The sequence below is a fragment of the Hylobates moloch genome, unplaced genomic scaffold, assembly GCF_009828535.3.
Source record: "Hylobates moloch isolate HMO894 unplaced genomic scaffold, HMol_V3 SCAFFOLD_2, whole genome shotgun sequence".
NCBI lineage: Eukaryota > Metazoa > Chordata > Mammalia > Primates > Hylobatidae > Hylobates > Hylobates moloch.
In genome coordinates this window covers 54,864,441-54,885,881 of record NW_026652277.1, presented here as the reverse complement: position 1 = coordinate 54,885,881, position 21,441 = coordinate 54,864,441, and the positions used below count along the sequence as shown (strand labels likewise).

Sequence of the window (21,441 nt, the reverse complement as noted above, 5' to 3'; positions counted from 1 at the left end):
CAAACCATTATTGGTCCCTGCAAACAGATAAAGGCTTATGTTTTCTACATTACTTCAGTTCTAGAAATGCTAGATTATATCCTTATATTGATCAAATACCATATACTATTTCTACACCCCTGGGCTGGTATTATACTTTGTTGCCAGTATAGTAAATATATGCTCAGTCTACATTATTCTTCCATAAATGTTATCTACCTCTCAAGAAAGATCAAGTACTTCTCAGTAGTTTAAAATTTTTCACAAGAAAAATCATTGTTCTCATTTTTCTTAAATCACCCAATACTCTGTGAAGATGCCATTTGGAAAGCTGTATTATAGAAATAATTTTAAAACCAAGGACTGCATTGCTGTGAAAGATAAAGGCACCTATTGACAGGTCTATCTTAATGTGGACTTTTTAAAAGTCTATCCATCAGTATTTTTAAAAGCATCTACCCATGAGAGGTAAGAATGAAGGCTTATTTATTACAGATCATGAAGCCCAGATAACATTTTAAGTATTTCTGAAAAATAAAAAAGGAAGAATGAGAAAAACTATTTACCTGATGGCAGAATTTGGTCTCGTTCTTTTAATGTAATCCATGGCCTCGGAGGAAGCTGCTCTGGATGAACTGAAAAAAAGTTTGTAAATATAGGTTAATTTCATGTGTTTCTGAAATCTGAAATGTGTTTATAATGTCAAAAACATTTCTGTTTTCTATTCTGCTGTAACGGCCTGCAAACTGACTTAATCTAATGCTGAAATTTAATGAAGATTTAGGAGCCAAAGGAAATTTAAGAAAAGCTATGCAGAGAACACAGAACTAATACAAGAAAATAACATTAGGAAATTCATTAATGGCATTTTCACTTACATGGTATTTATAAAAAGTACCTATTTAAAACCCTATGTAAAATCTTAAGTCTCTAATTATGTATGTAAATTGTATTGACTTAGCCTTGTGGGAAATCAAAGCCATCTGAAATTCCAACCCTGATGAATTAAAACAGTCAAACATCTTTAAAATAGAAAAAAGTACATATGGATGTATTAAACTTAGTGAGTTTTCTAGTGGGGCCTTCATTTCCTGATTTTACTCTTTTATAATGTCAACACAAAACAAGAGATAAGGATAGAACTACATTATGCAGAAAAAAGGAAGGCACTTGTTAAACATTAATTGCTCAGATATGGTTATCAATACTATGGAACTAAATGCTACCTAACTACCAGATAAGTTAAGATTTAATTACCCCCCTTTCTTTTCCTTTCAAAATCTTTGAAATTACAGGATAACTTGATTCAAGTTTGCAGATTTGCCCATGGTAGTAATGGCTGAGAAATGTATTCCTTTAAAACAAAAAACACTCCATCTTTATCTAGCCACAGAAATTTTGACCACAGTAGCCCAGATCTTTAAAACTGTCACTTTACTAACAGTTTTAGTGTTCTGAAAGTCTACCTATATGGTACTCTGTTTTAGCAGCCATACTTTTCACAGAGTAGAATGAACACTATTTCATATATTCCATATCTTGCCAGGAAAGAAAAGAAGGTTATAAGATGACAGACAAATCATCCAGCTTGTTCAACATACTGAATCCCAGAAAACAATCTTCTGGCTATGTGATTGCCATGGCAGAGTCACAGCAAGTGTCTCAAAAATGAAAAATATAGAAACAGAAAGAGTAAACAAAAAAATTTCTAGCTATTGGGATCCTTAATTAGCAAAATCTACCTAAGCTGGCTTGCTTAAAAATTCAGAAATCCAGAAACTTCTAAAATAAAACAGGTAATATAATATCAACGTTTTGGTGCTTCCAAATCTTAACTAGTGTTTCACAATGTAGCAGTTTAAGTATAATGCAATCAACAATATCCAAAGAGCCAAAAACATAATATGAGCGAATACTCTATCTCACTACCAACCAGCAAAATTAAAAAGATGAGACGTCATATTTGTTACCCAAGTTCATACAAAATTTTTAAGTTCAATAACATCCAGGTCTGGTGATGGCGATAAACAGCATGTACAGCTGGTAGGAATATAAATTAGTACAGCTATCTTGAGAACAAACTGGCATCTTTTAAAATTTAAAACATCCATATCCCTATGACTGAGCAAAATTCTATTTCCTGGGATCAGCCCTATCTTCTTTAAGCAGTATTCAAAAAGATATCCATTACACCATTGTTTATATTAATGAAAGCAATAGTAAATGGCTAAATAATATCCATTTTAAGAAAGTCTATGCTATAGTTTAAAAAGAAAAAAGATAAATATGTGTTCAAGTGGAAACATATCCATGGAATACTGTTAAGTAAAAAGAAGTAGAAAAAATAGAATAACAAAATGTGATACATTTTATTTAAAAAGGTTTAAACCACACAAAAGTAATAGTATAAAATTTCTGCTGGTATAATTTTTGTATGTAAATGCCTACCAGAAAGTAAAAGGATATATACCCAACTCACAAGTATGATTACCTGCATGGAAGGGACTGTGATTAAAAGTAATGATTAAAAGAAATTTTAATCATAACAGTAATTTTAACGTTTTTTTTTTTACAAAAGGATAATATATTCATGTGAGACATGCATTTAAAATCTTTTTTTTTTTTGAGACGGAGTCTCGCTGTGTCGCCCAGGCTGGAGTGCAGTGGCGCGATCTCGGCTCACTGCAAGCTCTGCCTACCAGGTTCATGCCATTCTCCTGCCTCAGCCTCCCGAGTAGCTGGGACTACAGGTGCCCGCCACCACACCCAGCTAATTTTTTTTGTATTTTCAGTAGAGACGGGGTTTCACCGTATTAGCCAGGATGGTCTCGATCTCCTGACCTTGTGATCCGCCTGCCTCAGCCTCCCAAAGTGCTGGGATTACAAGCATGAGCCACCACACCCGGCCTAAAATCAGGTTTTTTAAAGATGAAACTACATGGCCAATGATATGACAAAACAAAGAAATAAAGAGTTATATGGGCTACTATCACATAAAATAAATAAATATATTGGTGACCCAATCTTCAACAGAGCTCAAGAGAGCCAACCTTCCTCCCCACACCTAACACTGACTGGCAGCACTAGGCCTGATCTGCCTACAGTGCAGGTGTCAGCTGAACCTGAAGAGACAACCAAATCTACATGCTAAACCTAAACAGGGTAACTGTCTGCTGAAATCACAGATTTAAAAAGCATCAGAAGTCTCCTAACATAATATCCAAAATCACTGGTCATACCAAGAACCAGGAAAATCACAACTTAAGTGTTAAAAGACCAACAGATACCAACACTGAGCTGAATCAGATGTTGAAATTATCTGACAGATTTTAGAACAGCCATCATAAAACTGCTTGAACAAGTAATTACAAATATCCCTGAAAAGAATAGAAAAATCCAGCAAATACAGAAAAATTATTATTTTAAAAGTATTAAATAGATATTATCCAACTGAAAAATACAGTAACTTAAATTTTAAAACTCATTGGAAAGGCACAATAATAAAGATGCCAAAAGATAACAATCAGTGAACTTGAGAATGAATCAGGAGAACTTAGTCTGAAAAACAAAAAGAAAACACTGAAACAAATCAACAGAGCCTGAAAAAACCTGTGAAACTATAATTTTTTAAAAAAATCTAGATTCGTATTATCAGAGTTCCAGAAGGACAGGAGAAAGGACATGGAGCTAAAAATATTCTACGAGAGAACAGGTGAAAATTTCAAAATTTATGTGAAAGACTTATACCTAACAAATTTAAGAAGGTGAGCAAACTTCAAATATCAAGAGCCCCAAGAAATCCATGCCAAGGCAGATCGTAACTAAACTTCTGAAAACTAAAGAAAGAACCTTAAAAACATCAGACAGAAATAGCATATTACCTATAGGACACCAACTCAAATGACACTAGATTTCTTTTAAGAAACCATGAAAGCCTAAGGAAGTGGTACAATATTTTTCAAGGACTGAAAGAAAAGAACTGTCAACTGGAAATTCTGTATCCAGAAAAACTATCCTTCAGAAATCAAGGGGAAATAAAGACGTTAACAAAGGAAAACACTTCCATTGCTAGCAGACCTGCCCTTAAAAAATAGCTAAAAGGGGGCCAGATGCGGTGGCTTACACCTATAATCCCAGCACCTTGGAAGGCTGAGACGGGAAGATCACTTGAGGCCAGGAGTTTAAGACCAGCCTGGCCAACACAGTGAGATCCCATCTCTAAAAAATATTTAAAAATTAGCCAGACGTGGTGATGTGAGCCTGTAGTCCCTAGCTACTTGGGAGGCTGAGATAGGAGGATCACTTCAGCCCAGGAGTTGGAGGCTGCAGTGAGCTAAGGAAACTCTCTAAATATCAAGAAAAACAGAAATGGAACAAAAAAAGAAAGAACAAGGAATCAGTAAACTAAATGTGCAGCAAGATAGAAAGTTTGAATAACCATGAATATAAAACACATGAAAATATACCCTAAGTATATGTAATTGAAAAGCTGAAATAACTACAAGAAGAAAGACAAACCTACCATTTTGACATAGCTTTATTTGTAATGAATAAAACCAAAGTAATCATTAAGTACATCTAACACATTCAAACAATGTAATTAACAAACAAACTAACATACAGGATACTGCATCTAATGAGAAGAGACATTCTTCTCAAGTGCATACTTAATTACAAAAATTAATCATCTGCAGAGCTAATAGATATTTTTAACATTTAAATTAATCAAGATATGTTCTCTAACCACCATGGAATTAAGCTAAGAACCTATGACAAAGAAAACTAGAAGAACTCCTCTGAAAATAAAGAAACAAGTTTCTAAATGACTCACGGGCCAAGGAAGAAACAAGGGCTATTAGAAAATATGCTGAACTGAATGATAATGAAAATAATACAAACTAAAGCTTGTGAGATTGTGAGATACAGCTAAAAGCCACTTTCGAGAAATATTTTTACATAAACATATACATAAATATATTTGAGGAAAACAAAAGAAAGATTGGAAATTAAGGCATGTTCACCTTAAGCTAGAAAAAGAATAGCAAATGAAACCAGAAGAAAGGAAGAAATAAAGAAATTAATAATATTGAAAACAAACATACAATAAAGAAGACCAATGAAGCTAAAAGTTGGTTCTTCTTTTCAAAGAAAATATTAATAAATGCCTGCATAATTTACTGTCTGCATAAATTAATGTCTGAAATGGAAAAAAGACATCACTACACAACCTATGTATATTAAGACATCATAAAATATTCTGAACAACTTTCGGCCCATAAATTTGAAGATGTAGATAAAATGGGCAAATTTCCAGAAAACACAACTTTCAGAAACTTATAGAGAAATGGAAATCAGAATAGTACTGTAATTATTAAAGAAATTAAATCAGTAATTTAAAACTTCCTACCAGAAAAAAAAAAAAACCCAGAAAGAAAAAAAAAATTCAACCTTAAATAAATTCTTCCAAACAACAGAAAATAAGGAAATACTTAAACAAATTTTACAAAGCCAGTATAACTTTAACATCACAACTTGACAAGGACACTGAAGAAAAAGAAGTACTGGCCAATTTCACTCATAAACACAGCTGCAAAAAATCCCATATAGGCTGGGCGCACTGGCTCACACCTGTAATCCCAACATTTTGGGAAGCCAAGGCGGGCCGACTGCTTGAGGTCAGGAGTTCGAGACCAGCCTGGCCAACATGACGAAACCCTGTTTCTACTAAAAATATAAAAATTAGCTAGGCGTGGTGGCGCGTGCCTGTAATCCCAGCTACTCAGGAGGCTGAGGCAGGAGAATTGCTTGAACCTGGGAGGTGGAGGTTGCAGTGAGTCGAGATCGCACCACTGCACTCTAGCCTGGGTGACAGATCGTAACTCCATCTCATAAAAATAAATAAATCCTAAATAAAATATTAGCAAACTGAATCTAGGGTATAAAAAGATAACAATTTATCATAACCTTGTTGGCTTTATTCTAGGAATACCAAAGGTGGTATAACATACAAAAAAACCATCAATATAATTACCATATTAAAGGATAAAAATAATCTACTCATCTTAACAAAAGCATTTGATAAAATTCAAAATCTACTCATAATTAAAAAAAAAACTTGCCTAGCAAACTAGGAAGAGAAAAAACTTCCTTCATCTGATGAAGTTTATCTATATAAAAACTGAAGTGAATATGATACTTAATCAGAAATTATGAAATTAGACAAGGATGACCATTATCACCACTTTTCGATAGCTAGTGCAGTAAGTGCGGGTTGGCAAGAAAATTAAAAGGATTAGAAATGGAGTAATACAACTCTCATTACTTGCAGATGACATAATTGTATACATTAAAATAAAAAATGCATTAGCATTAAAGACTATTTAGCAAAGTGGTTGAATACATTCTTTAGCAAGGCATTTAGTAAGTGTTTAGGAAGATGACTGAATACCAAAAATATACATAACTCAATTGTATTCCATTAATCAGTAACAACCATTAAGTTAGTAAGATGTATCTTTAAAATGACTATTTTTAAGAGAATTAAGAAGTTAGTATTTAGAATAAATGTAATACAATATGGGCAAGCCCATTACATAGAAACTTAAAACTATTGAGAGAAATTATAAAAAGCATAACAAATAGAAGAATAGGATCCACTGTTGTAAACGTATCAATTATTTCCAAAGCCATCTATAGATTCAATATAATCCCAAATAAAATCTCTACATTTTGGAGAGGGGAGAGATTTAAAAACCTCATTCTAAAAATTTTAATAAAAATACAAGGTAAAAGAACACAGACGCCAGAACTAGCCAAGATTCTTTAGAATAGGTCAAGGGGGAAGACTTACTCTACTGGATCTCAAGACTTTTTATAAAGCTGTCCATAATTAAACACTGTTATATTGCTATAAAGACTCATGGAAGAGAATAAAGAATCCAGAAACAGACCTACACATACATTGACACCTGATTTATGACAAAGATGACATTAAAAAACAATAGTGAAAGGAAAACCTAATCAATAAATGGCTCAGAGTCAATATAAAATACATATGGAAAAGTCATAAAATCTAATTCTAAACATTAGAAGTAAAAAAAAAAAAAAACGGTTTCTAGATAATGACATAGGAGAATATACTCATGATCTTGTGGTATGAAAAAATTCTTAAAAAGGATAAAAGCTGTACCATAACAGAAAAGATCAATTGGACTGGAGTACATTAAAATTTTTCTGTTTATCAAAAGACAAATTAAGAGAATGAGAAATTTAATAACAGCATGGGAGCATATATTTGCAACATATTACCAAAAAAAAAAAAGCTTACATCTAAAACATACAAGAACTCCTTACAAATGACACACACACAGCACACACATATGGCTGGACTGACTGGCTACATCTATAGAGACAAGAGATTTTTTTTTTTTTTTTTTTTTTTTTTTTTGAGACAGAGTCTCACTTTGTCACCCAGGCTGGAGTGCAGTGGCGCAATCTTGGCTCACTGCAAGCTTCGCCTCCCAGGTTCAAGCAATTCTCCTGCCTCAGCCTCCAAAGTAGCTGGGACTACAGGCACGTGCCACCACACCCGGCTGATTTTTTGCATTTTTAGTAGAGATGAGGTTTCACCGTGTTAGCCAGATTGTCTCGATCTCTTGACCTCGTGATCTGCCCACTTGGCCTCCCAAAGTGCTGGGATTACAGGCATGAGCCACCACGCCCGACAGAGATATTTAATTTTAAAGTAAGTTAGAAACAGCATACACATGCTATGTATACAGCTTAATTAAATTGCCACATATTCCTAATTCTTTTACCAACAAGGCCTCTATAATAAATTTGCTGATTTCTATTGATCAACTTTTAGTCTTTTTAGCCATAAACTTTTCAGATAATATTAATTTAGTTTTACCTTATTATAAACCTTACTTTATGTGAAGGAGTGGGGAAGAAGGGCATCTTATGATGAAAATTTTAAAAGAATATAGCCAAAATGTGATCACCGCCACTATGCCAGAACTTACGATTTTTCTAGCTGTTTCAGAATTCTGTATTTTAGAAAGACATCATGCTAAGAAAAATATTTGTATGTAGTAGTATCTCCATACTTTTACCCATATTTTCAGAGCTTAAGCAAAAAAAAAAAAAAAAAAAAAAAAAGTTTTAAATCAAATACCTAATAGTCTTCTTTTTTTGTTTTTGTTTTTAATATATATTTTTTTGAGACAGAGTCTCCCTCTGTCACCCAGGCTGGAGTCTAGTGGTGCGATGTCAGCTCACTGCAGCCTCTGCTTCCCAGGTTCAAACAATTTCCTGTTTCAGCCTCCGGAGTAGCTTGGATTACAGGCACGCACTACCACGCCTGGCTAATTTTTGTATTTTTAGTAGAGACGTTTCACCATGGTTTCACCATGTTGGCCAGGATGGTCTCGGAACTCCTGACCTCAGGTGATCCGCCTTCCTCGGCCACACAAAGTGTTGGGATTACAGGTGTGAGCCACCACGTCTGGCCTGGTCTTCTTATAGAAGAAAACTTCCATTTGGAATACAATGATTTTAAATTGTATTTAAATAAATCTGGTGTTCTTAATTTAAAACCTAGTTGCAAAATTTCCACAAACGTGTGGTGAATCAAACTAGTCATTTCATTCATTAAAAATGTGTAAAATGTGTGGGTTCCAAGTAATTTGCATCAAATGCAAACAACTAATAACTGTATTTTTGTGATTAAGAGCAAGATAATCTTAGATTCACAGCTCTGGCACTGATTAGCTATGTATAAATAAATTACTTTAGTCTCTGAATCTCAGAATTTGCATCTCTAAACTGTGAGTTAAAGTTCCTATGTCCTAGGTTCTTAAACAAAATAATGCAACTAATCTCCTAACATATTGTTTGGTAAATAGAAAATATTCAGTATATGAAAAGAAGAATGTTCCACTAACACAGGATATACAATGGAAGGAACTCCAAACCCATAAGCAATTATAAAAAACAGTCAGATGCTCTTGAGCAACATATATTAGCTAGTTAATAATATCTGTAGAATTTATTTTACAGCTTTGTCACTAACAGTTACCTGCGAGATTGTCAAGCATGAAGTTCAGTAGCTTTCGGGTTCCATCTGGGTCCTGGTATAAGTTGAGAATATCCTGTGATAAAGGATTGCCTAAAGCAGAAGATAAAAATAAAACCTGTAAAACTTACAACTGCAAGGCAAGACAGAAATGTAGACTACAAAATAAAATACTAATTTCTTAAATTGAATTCTACTGTATTTAATTTATTATATATATTTAAAAAATGTATGTGTAAATTAATATTCTCTTTAAGATAGTCATAAAGAAAAACTTCACAATCTTCAAACTCTAAAATTTGGGCTTGTCCAAAACATATATACACATATACATAAAAGCATATATATTAATCTTAGTCAATTCTGAAGTAATATCACAACCTGGCACCTTGAAGTAATCCTATAGGTTCTACATTAATCTTTGAAAACCTGCATTTATCTTTTAAGACCACAGACAAACTCAAATAGCCCTATAGGAGAAAGAATGAGTGATATCTTAAAAAAGAAGGGGTCTTATTAGAATATTCATATTACATGTAGGGAAAACAAACATATTTCAAGTAAGAAGAAAATGTGTTACCAAGATATGTTAGTGAAATGTGAGAAGAAAAGAATTTTGTTGTAACAGTAATTAGGAACGTGTGAGTACTAAGAGTACAGATTTATCATACATCAAAGAACACACTATTGGTAACAGACTATATAGTTCCTTAAGAAATAAAGGAGGTGTTCATTAAGACAAGCATGCAACAACAGTCTAGCATTCAAATTTGAAAAAATAAAAACCAAAGAACTTCCAAAATTGAAGGTTCTGTTAAATAAAAAATGAACCAAACCTTCAATGCAACACATACCCACCAGCACAGCTACAAATTTTTTTGAGACAGTCTTACTCTGTTGCCCGGGCTGGGGTGCACTGGCACAATCTGGGCTCACTGCAACCTCCAGCTTCCGGGTTCAAGTGATTCTCGTGCCTCAGCCTCCCAAGCAGCTGGGGACTACCAGCGCCCGCCACCACGCCCACTAATTTTTGTATTTTTAGTAGAGACAGGGTTTTATCATGTTGGCGAGGCTGCTCTTGAATTTCTGGCCTCAAGTGATCCGCCCGCCTCGGCCTCCCAAAATGCTGGGATTACAGGCATGAGCCACTGTGCCTGGCCTAAACAAATTTTTTTAATGACCAACCAAATGTTACAAAGAATGCAGAATACCTTGAACTCTTCTACTTCAATTACTGGTAAATGGTATGAATACTTTGGAAGTCTGGTTGGTAGTTCCTAATTGACTTGCAAGTGGGAAGAGGAAACTTCCTAGGGTGACAGAAATACTCTATATCTTGATTTAGGTGCTGGCTATTAAGGTGTATACCTTTGTCAATATTAGTGAAACTGGATTTTAAATATTTGGATATTTTACTGAATGTGATTATAACTCCAAGTACTAGGGGAAAAAACTCTTGATGAATGAGTTAGGCAGTAGATTAGACACAGCTGAAAAGAAAATCAGTCATCAAGAAAAACAGATTCAAAGAAAATTATCCAAAATGCATCACTGGGAATCACAAAGATGGAAAACATAAGACAGTAAAAGATATAGATGTTAGAATACTATATGAAATCGGAGTTCTAGACAGAAGAACAAGACTTAAGTTCTGATCAAACATGTAAAGATTTTAAAAGCTGTCACTCCGGTCCTCACAATTGAGGTTATAGGACAAACTGCTGTCCCAAACACAAACAAGCAGATACAGAGAATCACAACTTACTGGCAGCAGAAGTCCACAGCTAGAACTAGAACTAGAACTAGAACTAGAACACTTTAAAGTGTAACTGACAAATTACTGGAGGCTCCATGTAGATTAGCTTGAGAGTTTAAAAACTCCAAAAGGGCCTAGTCTTAGGGCATTCCCACACTTTCCTAAGTTTTACTCCAGGAGTCTTACCAGGCTCTCACTATAAAGACTGGAGAAAAATCTCCTCATTCTTCCAAAAGGGGGCAGCAGAAAGTAATGTTCTCCTTAATAAGAACTATCTTCAAAGGAAACTATTTTACCAGAATCTAAGTTTTCCCAAAGCTTAACAGACCTAGAGTAAGATAAATGCCCTCTCTAGCCTTTGACATCAAGTAGGGAAATAGTCAGCTCTGGCTCACTAAGGCAAACCTAATTACAGGACTATAGGGCACTTCCTCTCCCTCCACACCTTACCACTACATCAACACCTACAGCAAACAGTAAACATATTTAACTCCTAGCCAGAAAGAGAGATGAGAGAGAGAAGTGAGAAAAGGCAATATCTGAAGAGGAAAGGCTGCAAATTTTCAAAAACCAGTTTTTTAAATAAATGAACTGATACAAGATGCACAATATATACAAAGAAGTTTATGAAAGGATTTCATTTAAAAACAGATTATAGTGCAAACTAGAAAATGACAAACAGAAGACTTTCAAACGACACGGGTTGTGGCTGGGCGCGGTGGCTCACGCCTGTAATCCCAGCACTTTGGGAGGCCGAGGCGGACGGATCATGAGGTCAGGAGATCGAAACCATCCTGGCTAACACGGTGAAACCCCGTCTCTACCAAAAATACAAAAAATTAGCCAGGTGTGGTTGCAGGCGCTTGTAGTCCCAGCTACTCGGGAAGCTGAGGCAGGAGAATGGTGTGAACCCGGGAGGCAGAGCTTGCAGTGAGCCGAGATTGCGCCACTGCACTCCAGCCTGGGCGACACAGCGAGACTCTGTCTCCAAAAAAGAAAAAAACAAAAAAACAAAAAAACAAAAAACCAAGATGGGTTGAAAGAACCAATCATATCAAAAGAATAAACAGGAGAATGACAAGTGTCAACAGCGACAACAGCAGCTAGAATACAATAAAATAGTATCTCCAAAGAGTTACATGAATTGTAATTGAGATTTCAAACACTCCTATGGTTATCGACAGAAAAAAGCACACAAAAAAATTAGTATGGATGAAGAACAGAACACTATCAACCAACTTGGCCTATTATTTACATAATACTCCACTCAGAATCCAAAAAATATGCATTCTTTCCAAGTGCACATGAACATTCACCAGTGAGACCATATTCTGGGCCAGAAAACAAACTGTAACAGATTAAAAAGGAAATAAAATCATGCAAAACATACAGTCATGGCCTAACGAAATAAAACTAGATACCAACAGACAAATATCCGGAAAGTTCCCAAATATTCTGAAATTAAACATCACACTTCCAAATAATCCATGAGCCAAAAAGGATGTCAGAAGGAGATTTTTTAATGTTTTAATTGGTCCGGGCATGGTGGTTCACACCTGTAATCCCAGTGCTTTGGGAGGCCAAAGTGGGAGAACTCCACGAGCCAGGAGTTCAAGACCAGCCTGGGCAACATGGTGAGACCCCATCTCTACAAACAAAAAAATTTATTTAACTGGGCATGGTGGTGTGCACCTATAGTCTCGGCTACTCACGAGGCTGAACAGGAGGATTGCTTGGGTGCAGGAGTTAGAGGCTACTGCACTCTAGCCTGGGTGACAGATTGAGACCCTGTCTCAAAAAATAAAAGTATAATTAAATGTTTTGAGTTAAAATGGAAACATGACATTATCAAAATTTGTAGGATATGGAAAACCAGTTTTTAGAGGGAAACTTACAGCTTTAAATGCTGATATTAGAAACAAAAAGATCTAAATTCAATGATAAGAACAAATGAAACCCAAAGCAAGCAGAAGAAACTAAGAGCAGAAATCAATTTAAAAAAAAAAATACCAAATTCAAAATGTGGCACAGTTTGAAAAAGAGGCAATAAAACTGATACACTTTCTCTTTGACCAGAATGAAAAGACACAAATTATAAATATCAACAATGAAGGACAGCCAAAAAGACAGTGAAAGGAAAGGAAATTTTTTTTTTTTTTTTTTTCAGACAGAGTCTCGCTCTGTCTCCCAGACTGGAGTGCAGTGGCACAATTTGGGCTCACTGCAAGCTCCGCCTCCCAGGTTCACGCCATTCTCCTGCCTCGGCCTCCCGAGTAGCTAGGATTACAGGCGCACACCACCACGCCCGGCTAATTTTTTTTTTTTTTTTTTTTTTTTTTTTTTTTTTTTTTTTAGTAGAGACAGGGTTTCACTGTGTTAGCCAGGATGGTCTCGATCTCCTGACCTCGTGATACGCTGACTTTGGCCTCCCAAAGTGCTGGGATTACAGGCATGAGCCACCACGCCTGGCCAGGAAAAGGAAATATTAAGAAAACTATATGCGTGTAAATTTAACAACTTAGAAGAAATGGACAAATTCCTTGAAAGACAGAAACTACCAAAGCTCACTCAAAATGAAATGGATAGAAAACATCAGCAAAAATGCCAGAGTAAAACCCTCCAAAAATTTGCTGCTCTGTACAAGCAACAACGACCAAAAAATCCAAACAAACAAACAAACAAAACAAAACAAAAAAGCTGTCAGAATCAACTCTTTGAGAACACTGAGAATTAACCAAATGACTGCAGGAGAGAGCTGACATGGCTATAGGGGAAAAAAAGAAAAAGGTGGGAGGATAACCTTAATGACCTGTATCTACAAAAGAAATAGAAGTAGAAGTTAAAAATGTTTCCATAAAGAAAATTCCAAGCTCATATGGTTTTATTGGAAAATGCTACCAATCATTTAAAAAAGCAGTAATAGAAACGTTTTGAGTTCTAAAGCATTCTGAAAACTCTTCCTGAAAATAAAAGTAATAGCAACAACCTCCAGAGAGAGTATTTGCCCACATTCAACTTGCATTAATGACAAAAACCATTCAGCAAATGTGGGGAAGAAGGAAAAATTATTTAACCTGAAAGGATATCTACCAGAAATCTACAGTTAATATTAATGGTGAAAGATAATGCTTTCCCCCTAAAATCAAGAACAAGGTAAGGATGTGCACCACTGTCACTTCTATTCAATATAGTACTAGAGGTCCTAGCCAATGTGATAAAGCAAGAAAAAGGAAATTAAAAATATGTATCAGAAAGGAAGAAATGAAACTGTTCACAGATCAAGAGTTGGTAAAAAGCTCCAAGAAAAAGTAAATTTACAAACATCACAAGAGACAAGGCCAATACAATTAAATATCAATTGTATTTAATTCTATACAATGAATAACTGAAAATTTAAAAAGCAGTACCATTTGCAATAGCATAAAAAATCAAGTAAGTAGATATAAATCTAGCAAAATATTTATAAGATCTATACCCTGAAAACTACAAAACTTTATACGAAAATAAAGCAAAGAAGATCTGTGTAAATGAAGAGCTATACTGGAGTGAAAGACTCAATATTAAGTCTCAAGATTAAGGTATTGATTATCCACAAACTGATCTGTATATTCAACATAATCCCATGACAAATTCCAGCAGGATATTTTGCACAAATCGTAAGTTCATTCTAAAACGTATATGAAAATGCAAAGCATCTAGAAATGTCAATGCAACTTGGAAAACTGTGAACAAAGTTTGGAAACTCATAATCCCTGTATCATAGCTGATCATAAAACTAAAACAATCAAACATTTTGGTATTAGCATAGAACAATGGGACAGAATAGTGTGTTTAGCAGCAGATCGACACATATTGGGGCAACTGAATTTTGACAAAGTTGCAAGGAAAATTCCATGTAGAAAGTATAATCTTTTCAACAAATAGTGCTAGAATAACTAGATATGCACATGCAAAATAATAAACCTTGTGCCATATATAAAAATTAAACCATCAACCTAAAGGTAAAATCTAAAACTATAAAATTTCAAAAAAACAAATTTGCCTTCATTTCTATTGTTAAGTAATATTCCATTATATGGATGTGCCACAGGTGTTATACACACAGCATGAATGAACCTCAAACACATTATGCTAAACCAAAGAATCCAGACTCAAAAGGTGACATACTGTATGTTCCAATATATGACATTCTGGAAAAGTAGCTGTCAAGGGCTGAGAGAAGGCACTGACTTCAGTAGGCATAAATGAATTTTGGAGAGTGATGGAACTGTTCTATTTCTTGACTGTGGTGCTGATTATGCAACTACATGTCTGTCAACATTCACTGAACTATACACCAAAGAGGTAAGAATTTCACTATATATAAATAGCAGGTCAATTTTTAAAGTTACTTTAAAAGTAATCTTTTAAAAAATATATTCAAGGCACCATTTCAAGAATAAACACAAGGAGTCTAGAAACAGAATAGAGCAATTTCAAACAAAGAGAAAGGAAATAGAATGAAAAATATGGAAAAGAAACCTACTTTTAGAAAGGTGAGGAAGCAGAAAAAAATTACACACAGTGGAATCAAAAGGTAGGACAGCAATAACAAAAATATCAATAATTATATGTAAGGCAACTGGTCTGAACCCACATTAAAAACAAAGAGTAGAATGGATTAAAAACAAAGTCCAGCTATATACTATTTATAAGAGCTATACCTAAACATAAGCACACAAAAGGTTGAAAGTAAATGGATGAGAGAAGATACACTAGACAAACATTAACCAAAAGAAAATTGGCATAGCTATATTAGAAATACAGACTATAAGACAAAATCCTAAGAAGAAGCTCAGTATCTAGTATTGGGTTCAATTCACCGAAAGACACTATCATCAGAAGACTGTAACAATATTAAGTGGGTACTGCCTAATAAAATAAACCCAAGATATATAGAGCAAAAACTGACTGAACTACATAAGAAAATAAACAATTCCATTTTAATGGAAATTTTAACAAAAATACTGAAAAAGTCAACAGTCAAAAATTTCTAAAGACATAGGAAATCTGAGAAATACAACTTACAAATTGAACTAATGGACAAATATATAAATCCTGTGCCCAACAATTAGAGAAAAAAAATTCTTTTCAGATACAGGTTAAAAATTTACAAAAACCAATCATATACTATGCCATAGGGCAAGAATCAACAAATGTCACAGAACTGGTTCATTAGTCTATAATGCAATTAGGTTTAAAGCTAACAATAAAAATAAATTTAAAATCACATGCATGGAAATTTTAAATAATATTTTAAATAACCAACAAGTCAAGGAAGATATGATAACCCATATTAAAAATACTTAGACTGAAACAGTAATGAAATACTTCCTATCAAAATAGTGTATGCAACAAAAAAGTAGCCAAACAGGCAAAGCTGTAGCCTTAAATGCTTATATTTGAAAGTATGTAAATCTATAATCCAGTATAGGTACACATTTATCTCAACTTCCAGAATCAAACAATGCATAGTTGCCACCAACATATACTGATGCCTTTAGCATAGTTGAGTTCTACTGTCTTGTTAGACCCAGAAGAAGCTCCGCGGTAATATGGAATTAAAGGCATAATAATCTCCACATTTTAAGTATCACAGTCGAATACCAGCTAAACAATAGCTGGAAATGGACTATGAATATATAGATAATTATATAGTAACTATATATGAATCACTTTACTAATATATTGCATGTATTGGATGTCATATTTCAGAAAAAGATAATAAAATTAGATAAAACATGTAAATCTAAATATGAATAAATCCTATGTCCCATTTAAAAAGAGAAAAGAGAAAACATCAGAGATGATCCAACAAAATTGACTCATTAACAGTTAGAAATTTCTTGGCTCTCTGCCTATGCAGTAGTCATTTTATTTTATTCCTTTACTTTCCTAATAAACTTGCTTTCACTTTACTGTATGGATTTGCCCCAAACTCTTTCTTGCAAGAGATCCAAGAACTGGAATTGGGACCCCTTTCCAGTAACATCTTTCTGGCAAACCATGGAAGCAGTAATACTGAAGAGACCCCTGACCCAAAAGAAAATCATCTGCGCACAACAGCAATCGGCCAACTTTAGGTATCACCTTTTGTCAGAACTCGGAGTTATGAATGGCTCTCAACATACTGACGCTTTCTGACTGAGCTCCTCTCTACCCCAAATACAAGAAACCCTAAAAGTTAGAAAGGAGTATCATCGCCCCTGTTCAGCATGAAGAAGTTACAGAAGATGCACTCTCGTCCCTCTGCAACCCTTAGGATTAAAGGTTCTCTTATAAAAGGGAGCAGAGAAATGTCAGAGGTCTCTGAACCAGAGCAACTCCATCTTCAGTAGGGGCTGGGTAAAATAAGACTGAGACCTACTGGGCTGCATTTCCAGATGGTTAGACATTCTAAGTCACAGGATGAGATAGGAGGTCAGGACAAGATACAGCTCATAAAGACCTCGCTGGTAAAACAGGTTGCATAAAGAAGCCGGCTAAAACCCACCAAAATCAGGATGGCAATAAGAGTGACCTCCAATCGTCCTCACTGCTACACTCCCACCAGATCCATGACAGTTTACAAAGGCCATGGCAATGTCAGAAAGTTACCCTATATGGTCTAAAAAGGGGAGGCATGAAAAACCCACCCCTTGTTTAGCATGTAATCAAGAAATAACCATAAAAATGGGCAACCAGCAGCCCTAAAGGCTGCTCTGCCTATGGAGTAGCCATTCTTTTATTCTTTTACTTTCCTAATAAACTTGCTTTCACTTAAAAAAAAAGAATTTCTCAAAAGTTCTCATAACTAAAATATATTGAAATAGTAGTTAATATCTTCATCAATGAAAACAGAAAACACCAGGCAATGACAGTTTTACAGGACTGTTTTACCAAGATTTCAAGGAATACGTTAATTCAATTTTACATAAACTCTTTCAGAGAACTGAATAATACAGAATTTTCCCCACTGCTTCTACGGTCATTATAAGCCTTAGATACACATGCATGAAAGACACAGGTCTACTTTATTCACGAACATACACAGAAAAATCCTTTAAAAAATTGTTAGGAGAATCAGTCTACTATGGGCCTTGTGCCTCCCTCTGCATTCTTGGTTAGTGTGACTGATTCCAAGGGTTATCTGTCTCTTGATACTGAGTAGTTTCTATAATTACTTATATAGGCAACTAAATAGGTCAAGGCAACCCATCATTACTATCATGTAACTGTTATCCTGGGGAAGCGAGACTAGTAGCTTTGTGCTATTTTGCTACAATATTTGCTGCTTACTTAAAAAGTGCTGGACCCCAGACCTGGATTACTCAATTGCATGCAATACAAACTGACTGTGTACACAGCATGCATCTGGGCCCATTTTGTAGCTTGAGTAATAATGTTCTTTTTCTCTGACCCAGGAATCTCATGTCTTCTGCCACCATCCATGAACCAGTAACTGCCTAACTTATGAGCTTTTAAGTAGGGTAAAATCTCAAAGCCTTTACAGTTCTAGACAGATATTTATCAAATTAAATCCAGTATTATATAAAAGTATGTAACAACACGACTAAGTTGAGTTTATCTCAGCAATGCAAATTTGCTTAAAATTGGAAAAAAAAAGTGTGTGTATGTATATGTATATATATATTTTACCATATATTTAACCTAATTAACTTTTGATGAGAAAAATAATATAATCATCTCTACAGGAGGAAAGTACTTGATAAAATATCTGAAAATGAACTAGCAAAGTAGGAATGGAAGGAAAATTCTAAAATGTAAAAAACTTTTTTAACAAAAACATACAGCAAGTATCATTCTTAATAAAAACTATTAGAAGCATTCCCTTTAAAAGTGGAAACAACAGATACGCCCAGTATTAATGCTTCTGCTCAACATCATATCAATTATCCTAAAGTCAGTGCATTAAAATAAGAAAAAAAATTAAATATGTAAGAATTGGAAAAGAAAAAAAAGCTGTAATTTTCAGCAGATGAAATGATTACTGCATGTAAAACTCCAAAAAATTTGCAGACAAGTTTTTAGAAGAATGAGAGTTTAGCCAAGAAGGCTTACTATAAGATTAATTTTAAAACAAACAAAAAACAAAACCAATTGTATTTCTATACCCAATAGCAAATAGGAAATAAGCAAGAAGAGAGAAAAAAAAAAAGAAAAAGAAAACAGTTGGCCAGTCACGGTGGCTCATACCTGTAATCGCAGCACTTTGAGAGGCAAAGGAGGGTGGATCACTTGATGTCAGGAATTTGAGACCAGCCTGGCTAAATGATGAAACCCTGTCTCTACTAAAAACACAAAAATTACCTGGGTGTAGTGGCAGGAGCCTGTAATCCCAGCTACTCAGGAAGCTGAGGCAGGAGAATCGTTTGAACCCGGGAGGCAGTGGTTGCAGTGAGCCAAGATCGCGCCACTGCACTCCAGCCAGGGCAACAGAGTGAAACTCCGTCAAAAAAAAAAAAAAAAAAAAAAAAGGAAAAAAGACAGTTGTGGTTTACAATAAAAACAAAGTATAAAGTACCTAGAAATAAGTCTAACAGATGTACTTGATTGGTGTAGAAAGCTATAAAATTTTATTAGAAGACATTAAATAAATGGACAAAGAGCCCAAATTCATGAATAGGATGATTCAATACAATTAAGATGTCAATTCTTCCTAAATTGATCCAGACGGTCAATGCAATTCGAGCTCAGAGTTTTTCATGAAACTTAACAAGCTGTTTCTTATGTATGAGGAAGAACACGGTGCCCAAATTGTCAAGACACTGCTAAAGAAAAATGTGAGGGGACTTTCAAAACCAGGTATCAAGTTTTAATATAAAGCCATAATTAAGACAATATGCTAATTGGTACAAGGTTAGACAAATTTACTACTGGAAAGGAAAAGAAATTCCCAAAATAGACCTAGACATAGTTAATACATAAGAGAAGTGACTTTACTGATCACTGAGAAAAGGAAAAACTATTCACTAATGATGTTGAGACAACTGGTTACTCATAGGGAAAAAACAAAATTAAATTCCTCCCCAAATTAGACCCCTCATACTATATTTAAAAATCAATTACAAGGGCCAGGTGCAGTGGCTCACACCTGTAATCCCAACCCTTTGGGAGGCTGAGGCAGGTAGATCACCTAAGGTCAGGAGTTCGAGACCAGCCTGACCAAGATGGTGAAACACCGTCTCTACTAAAAATACAAAAACTAGCTGGGCGTGGTGGCGGGAGCCTGTAATCCCAGCTACTCAGGAAGCTGAGGCAGGATAATTGCTTGAACCCAGGAGGCAGAGGTTGCAGTGAGCTGAGATCGCACCATTGTACTCCAGCATGGGCGACAGAGCAAGGCTTTATCCCCCCCCCAAAAAAAAAATCAATTACAAATGAATTAAAGAATTAACTGCGAAGAGCAAAACCTCAAAACTTTTAAAAGATGATACAAGAGAATATATTTCTGATCTGGGAAGGGCAAGATTTCTGTTATTAACAAGACACAAATGTACTAACTACAAGAGAAAAGATTTTAAAACTCAACTACATTAAAAATATCAAATCTGGCCGGGCGTGGTGGCTCACACCTGTAATCCCAGCACTTTGGGAGGCTGAGGTGGGAGGATCACCTGAGGTCAGGAGTTCAAGGCTAGCCTGGCCAGCATGGTGAAACCCCGTCTCTACTAAAAATACAAAAATTAGCCAGGCATAGTGATGCATGCCTATAAATCCCAGCTACTTGGGAAGCTGAAGCAGGAGAATCACTTGAACCCAGGGGGTAGAGGTTGCAGTGACCGAGATCGCGCCACTGCACTCCAGCCTGGGTAACAGAGTGAGACTGTCTAAAATATATATATATAATCTACTCATTAAAAAGATACCAGGAAGAAAACAAAAGGAAAAGCCATAGAGTGGGAGAAGACACTTATAACGCAAAATAGAAAAAAGAACTCCTCCAATTCAATAAGAAGCCATCGAATAGAAAATAGGTTAAAAACATCAACAGTAATTTCAAAGAAATATAATGGCCAACAGACACATGAAAAGATGCAAAATCTTATCAGCAATTAGGAAAATGTAAATTAAGAGTACAGTTAGAAACTCATACTCAATAACTGGCAAAACTTAAAAATCTGACAATATCAAGTGTTGGAGAAAAGACTGAAAATGAAAACTGTATTATTTTGAGTAGAATCTTTTAGTACAACTACTTTGTAAAACATTATGGTATTGCCTAAAAAACCTAAGGATGTACAGACCTCTACATCCCAATTCCACTCCTATGAAGTATATCAGGAGACATGTATGAGAATGTTCATGGCTGTACTGCTTATAGTAGCCAAAAACAAAAATGGAAGCAACCTAAATATCTACAGCAGAATGAATGAATTATAGCATATTCACATATCAGAATACAATACAGCAGTAAAACAAAGAACTGTCATTAGATGTATGCATCAACATGGCTGAATCATAAAAACATAAGGCTGAATAAAAACCAAGTCATAAAAATTATATTCAGTAGGATTCCATTCATAAAAAGGTTAGAACACCTTTAACAGATGCATACATAACCCCAATATCTAAATTCAGGGTAGTAGTA

The 21,441-nt window shown here is 35.0% G+C and overlaps 1 protein-coding gene across 5 annotated transcripts in view; it reads right to left on the bottom strand.

Annotated features, from left to right (window-relative positions):
* The window catches only part of CNOT6L (CCR4-NOT transcription complex subunit 6 like), a 108,632-nt gene that overhangs the window by 34,211 nt on the left and 52,980 nt on the right, over window positions 1-21,441 (bottom strand). For all 5 annotated transcript variants that reach the window (XM_032149386.2, XM_032149369.2, XM_032149378.2 and 2 more), the window contains 2 exons: window positions 9,059-9,148; window positions 546-614 (listed from right to left, as the gene is read on the bottom strand). In XM_032149386.2, coding sequence (XP_032005277.1) covers window positions 546-614; window positions 9,059-9,148 — 159 coding nt within the window. The remainder of the gene's footprint in view (window positions 1-545; window positions 615-9,058; window positions 9,149-21,441) is intronic.